General features: G+C 32.0%; 1 protein-coding gene across 1 annotated transcript in view; it reads right to left on the bottom strand.

The window, feature by feature from the left end:
- The window catches only part of Col24a1 (collagen type XXIV alpha 1 chain), a 403,759-nt gene that overhangs the window by 226,599 nt on the left and 171,821 nt on the right, over positions 1-5,339 (bottom strand). Inside the window, exons 21-22 of the mRNA XM_023699052.1 lie at positions 4,079-4,132; positions 2,778-2,822 (exon numbers count right to left, since the gene is read on the bottom strand). Of these exons, the coding sequence (XP_023554820.1) occupies positions 2,778-2,822; positions 4,079-4,132 (99 nt within the window). The remainder of the gene's footprint in view (positions 1-2,777; positions 2,823-4,078; positions 4,133-5,339) is intronic.

Below are 5,339 nucleotides of genomic sequence, written 5' to 3'. Positions count from 1 at the left end.
CTTCTTCATTTTTTATATATAATTTTTAACATCAAACAACTGACAATATTATACAGTGTTCGAATAGGGAGGTCATCAGGTCTCAAGCTATGTGTGCAAAAAGTTCAAATTTATGAGGTATAAAACAGTGAAGGAAAAATTAAAATAGAACACTAATTTATAGAATCTACTGGTCATTATACACTGGGATTTTAATACTAATGTTCATTTAAAAATTCTTTCATATTCCCTCTCTCCAAATGAAGTACAATAAAAAAATCCTTTGATCCTCATTCTGTTTTGACAATATACAAAAAGTTTAGCAGGGGCCAGGGAGATGGCTCAGTGGATATAAGCACTTCCCTGGAAAGTGCACTGGCCTCAGTTCAATCCCTGGTTCGGCTTGAGTTCAATCCCCAGTTCCGCAGGAAAAAAAAAAGTAAAGAAAAGAAAAAAAAAGTTTAGCAGTTTAAAATTATATTCAGGACTTTCAGCTAAGAAGTTGTTCTAATTTTTGCATTCACTTTGCTTAAAATGATGTAAAGCTTTCTACACAAGTACAAAATAGAGCAAAGAACAGAAAATCAGCCTATTATTTTGAAAAACCAATTGTTTTTTAACTAATTTAAGATACACAGTAGGATAGAAACACAGTAAAGAATCCAAATCATAAAGTTTCTCTGTGATGATTTTAAAGTAATTCTGAGCAATCCAATCATTGTAATTTATAAAATGTGGAGACAGCATCAATGAGAATAACCATTTCATCTTTGATAGTATAATACCCATTTAACCATCTTAGTGTATTAAAAATAGTTATAGATATGCTTTATCTATATTATGAAGAAATATCTCCAAATCTGCTATCAGGATATTTAAAATTTCCTTGGAAAGAAGCCATTCAGAACATCCTAATGAAGTAGGCACATGTTGTGGTCCTATTTAGATTCTGAAATATTAGATTTACTTTGAGTGTCATACTTGAGTGTGTAATACTGAAACCTTACTTTCATATCAAAAAAATGGGGAGAGTATCTTCGAGATAAGGGTTGATATTGTGGTACTTAAAGCAATATTAGGCCCTAAGTTGATCTTTAACCAGTAGTAGCAAAATAATAATAATAATAATAATAATAATAATAATAATAATAATAATAAATATTAAGCCTGAGTAGGCAAGAGAATATGGTTCTTCATTTATGGGGAGGTAAATTTTAAACAAGATAACTTTTTTTTTTTTTTTTTTGGTGGTACTGGGGATTGAATTCAAGATCCTGCGCTTGCCAGCCAAGTGTTTATTCTACTGAGCTATCTCCCCAGCCCAAGTTAACTTTCACTGGACTCAAAGAATAGCTAACTTGTTTTATGCTTTTCTTTCCAAGTGATTTCTTTCTTTCAGTGGTGGACAGAAACAAATGTTTTAGCAAGGAAAATGTGCAAAAGCAATAATTGCTATATTTTTAAATGTAAATAATTTTTAAAAAACTTATAATTTCAATCTGAGGTACAGGATCTCAGGATAAATCCTGAGGGGATTTCACTGACCTTATCAGACCCAAAAGCTACAACTCCTGTTGCATAGGTCCTGCTTTACCTTGGTCTTAACCATCCAACAGAAAAGTATAAAAATGAAGTATAAGAAGTAAAGCCATGCTGTTATGTTGAGCTGTGAGGGACTCAGGTCAACAATTTCTGACATTGCCAGTCAAGTGGAAGACCAAAAACTATTATGGGCTACTGAACTCTTTTAGAATATTTTGCTGAGTTTACACACCTATAATATTTAAATGATGGAACTTAACAAAAAAGGGGACACAGATGAATGTCCATTTTGTATCTGTGTATTCAAGGTGGTTGGGAATAGATATACAGTTACATTCTCTTAATGAATAGAAGGACTTGTTCTAATGGTGTTTGTAGATAGGATATCAAGTCCGCATCTTGTACAGCAATTAACCACTAGGAAGAATGTATGCAATGTGTTAATTATTGGAACTGTCATACCAATTTGGTTTGAAACTGTCTCATTGCTATTTGTTTCTCAATAAAATTATGGAAAAAACCCTTATGATTTATGATGTTCTTAAGGCAAAAGAATAACATGTATTTCATACGAATCTAATGTCTCTTAAAAGAAACACAACATGAATACATCACTGCTTAATCATGAGGCACATTTTGATCATATAGGTCAAAACATTTAAATGCATTAGAAGAGAATTTCAAGCTATCATTTAAATTTATCACAAGGTAGTGATAATAGTATCAGATAGCATCTGTTGGAGAAGTAGCTTTCTCTAATTTTACTGACACATTGAAAACAGAAATTTCAGGCTATTACTAAAATAGGCAAAGAATTTGTTTCCAATTATATTTTGAGAAACAACAATTTGTGCAAATACTGAGTATTGAACAGCCAAGTAAATACATCCATAGGTACAATATAATTCAGAATATTTATTCCTAGAAAATTCCAGTTATTGGCTTACTTTATTTGGGGAATAGTATAGCAATTATTTGTTTCAATTTTTTGTTTTGTTTTGTTTTTTGGGACAGTGTTTTGCTATGTAGTTCACGCTGGCCTTGAACTCACTATGTAGCCTAGTCTGGCCTCAAACCTGTAGTGATTCTCCTCCTTCACCTATGGTGTTGGGATTACAGGCATGCACCACCACATCTGGCTATAATTCTTTTGATTTTGGTGTTTTAAATTTTTGCTATAAATTTTTGTTATTAAAATGTTTGCAAAAAGGCTGTTTTCCATAGAATCTCATAGAAGTTTTCTGTATGATACCTACTCTTGGCCCCAGTTCTCCAAATTGTCCAACCAGTCCTTCTTCTCCCTTAAAAAATCAAAATACATTATAGTTTAAAATCTATATTTAAAAATTGAAACTCTTATTCTTTCTTCTGAAATTCCAAGTTATTTCTGAGATGTGATGAAAATAACAGTGCAATTTTATTTTATTTTAGAATTGTACATGCTATATCTTTTTAACGTTTTCTGCACTTTGTCTGCATCTCCCTGAAGGGGGACAAGTGCTATTGGGTTACTTTTCAGAGGGAAGATGGTACAAGTCATATTCAGAAAACTGGGTGAGGAGAAAAGTAAAAGAAAGTGAGCTATCAAAAAACTAGGATTTGGACTCACTGGGACCGTGAACTAAGGATAACCTTTACTGTGTTGGGTTCACACAGAAAAGCTCAACCAAGTTCACTACAGACAGAAATCAGTATGTATCAGGCTACTGAAAAATTGCATATACAAAGCATGTTGTTATCTGTACATTTTGATATTTCATTCACTCAACACATAGGTTTTGGAATTGTAGTGCTGTCTCAGCCCTGAGAGAGACAAATGTACATCAGATGCTATTCAAGTAGCAATTGACTCTAGAATCTATTCTTGAATAACTTTCAGGCCCTGTATTCTTAGAGTCAAATCAGCTACAATGTATAAAGACGTAGTATAAAGAGGTATAATGCATAAAAACCACAGTGTATCCTTTTAACTATCAAAAACTGAACGGGTAGAAAGAGACTGAAGATGAGTGGAGAAAAGCATAATGAATTTATAATAATTCTCTAAGAGAATAAATAAAAATTGTTTATATTTTATCTAAATACATATTTACTAAATATATTGATTTCTTGCCTTCTAATCAATATGTGTGTGATATTACTAGTCAATGTTACCACATCTTAAAAATATAAATGAACATCCTTTGAATCATACATCTTATTTATTTTATAAACAAAAATTTTGCTCAAGTTACAATTCAAATAAAATGCAATTTACTGGGTCACAAACAGTAAATATAAATTCTTCTTCATATGCATGAAGTTCTGAGTTCAGATTCTCCAATACGCCATTGGAGAAGGCAGACATAAGTCACTCAATGAACTCAGAACACTATAAAGTAATTTAAAGTTTTATTCCCTGACTGTCAATATGAAATAGTACTTGAAATCTCTCCTGGCAACATAGGCAACTCTAAGGCAATCTTTTCTCTAAGCAAAAGCTACAGTTCCATACATAAATAGATACATAGATAAAGTAGGTGACGTGACTTTAAAAATTGTGGAGTGGATACCATACCTGAGTTCCTTTGAGACCAGGAGGTCCAGGAGGCCCTCTAGCTCCAAGGAGTCCCTATTAAAAACAATTTGATCAGTCAGCATTAATCTGGAGATGGGCAATACCATGTACTACCTTTTGTTAAGAGATTATGAAAATGAGATGGAAAGTAAATGAACAGAAGATATAAGACAGCATCTAAGACACTGGAAAAATTTTCTTAAACAGTATGTTAAGGTTGAAGTAGTATGTTAAGAAGGTTCAAAGTATGTTATTTTTCAACTTTCAAATACCTTCCCAGACAAACTTTTTCTAAATTTAAAGAACGGAAATTGATACTCTGACAATAAATACATATGCAACAGATGTGTCCACAAATTCTGAAAACAGATGCAGGGGAATATCTATCTGCTAAGAGACCAGCAGAATCTGGAATTCATTATTCATACTAAAGGTTCTTCAATCATTTTCCATCTTGACGCAAACTGGTAAAAGAGAAAAGCAATGTACAGAAGAAAGTGACAGTAAGAACTTTATTAGCATTTTAAGACTATAATTTTTTTTGTGAAACACAACGTATGTTGCTAAAGCTCAATTAGTCTCTGAAAGAAAACTTGTTCAAGATAACTATAAAAGTAATCTTCCTACTTTGGGAAACACCACACAACATCTGGTCGGTGTGGAAAGATTTTTTTTTTTTTTTTAATTTGTTTCTGTTGTCCTGACTGCAATGTACCACCAAAGTTTTCACTGTATTTTTTAGGAATGGCTTTTTGCATTATTGCTTTTATTAATTGGATTCTACACCAATGACAAGGTTTCATCCAATTTTAACTGTAGTAAATAACTATGATAAAGAACAAATCTATGAGATGATTTTGATTTTTAATGGGATGTGTGGCAAACTGCAGAGGAATCTTTCCTTTATGTTGAAATTTGATCCATCATTGCACTATTTTGACATGAACAAAAAAAGAAAAAGAAAAATCATTGGTTAGTTTAATTGTATATTATTGTAAGCTCATACAAACATTTTTCAAAGAATTATATGACTTTAGGTAATAATGTTTGGTGTAATTATCTTAATTTAGTTTTTTTTTTTTGTATTAAAGGGAAGGGTCTACAGGGTGTTCAGGGTCTCACTACTAGATCAAATTCGTAGTGATCCACCTGTTTACAACCTTCCAAGAGCTGAGATTATCATATTCTGTAGGGACTTAAAGTTCAACATATCAATACTTGATGAAAAATACCTGTTCCTTATTATGCCTAAGATGTTTGA

The sequence above is a fragment of the Octodon degus genome, unplaced genomic scaffold (assembly GCF_000260255.1).
Source record: "Octodon degus isolate 3935 unplaced genomic scaffold, OctDeg1.0 scaffold00109, whole genome shotgun sequence".
NCBI lineage: Eukaryota > Metazoa > Chordata > Mammalia > Rodentia > Octodontidae > Octodon > Octodon degus.
Note: the sequence above shows the minus strand (reverse complement) of the source record. Positions and strands in the feature narration are given on the sequence as shown.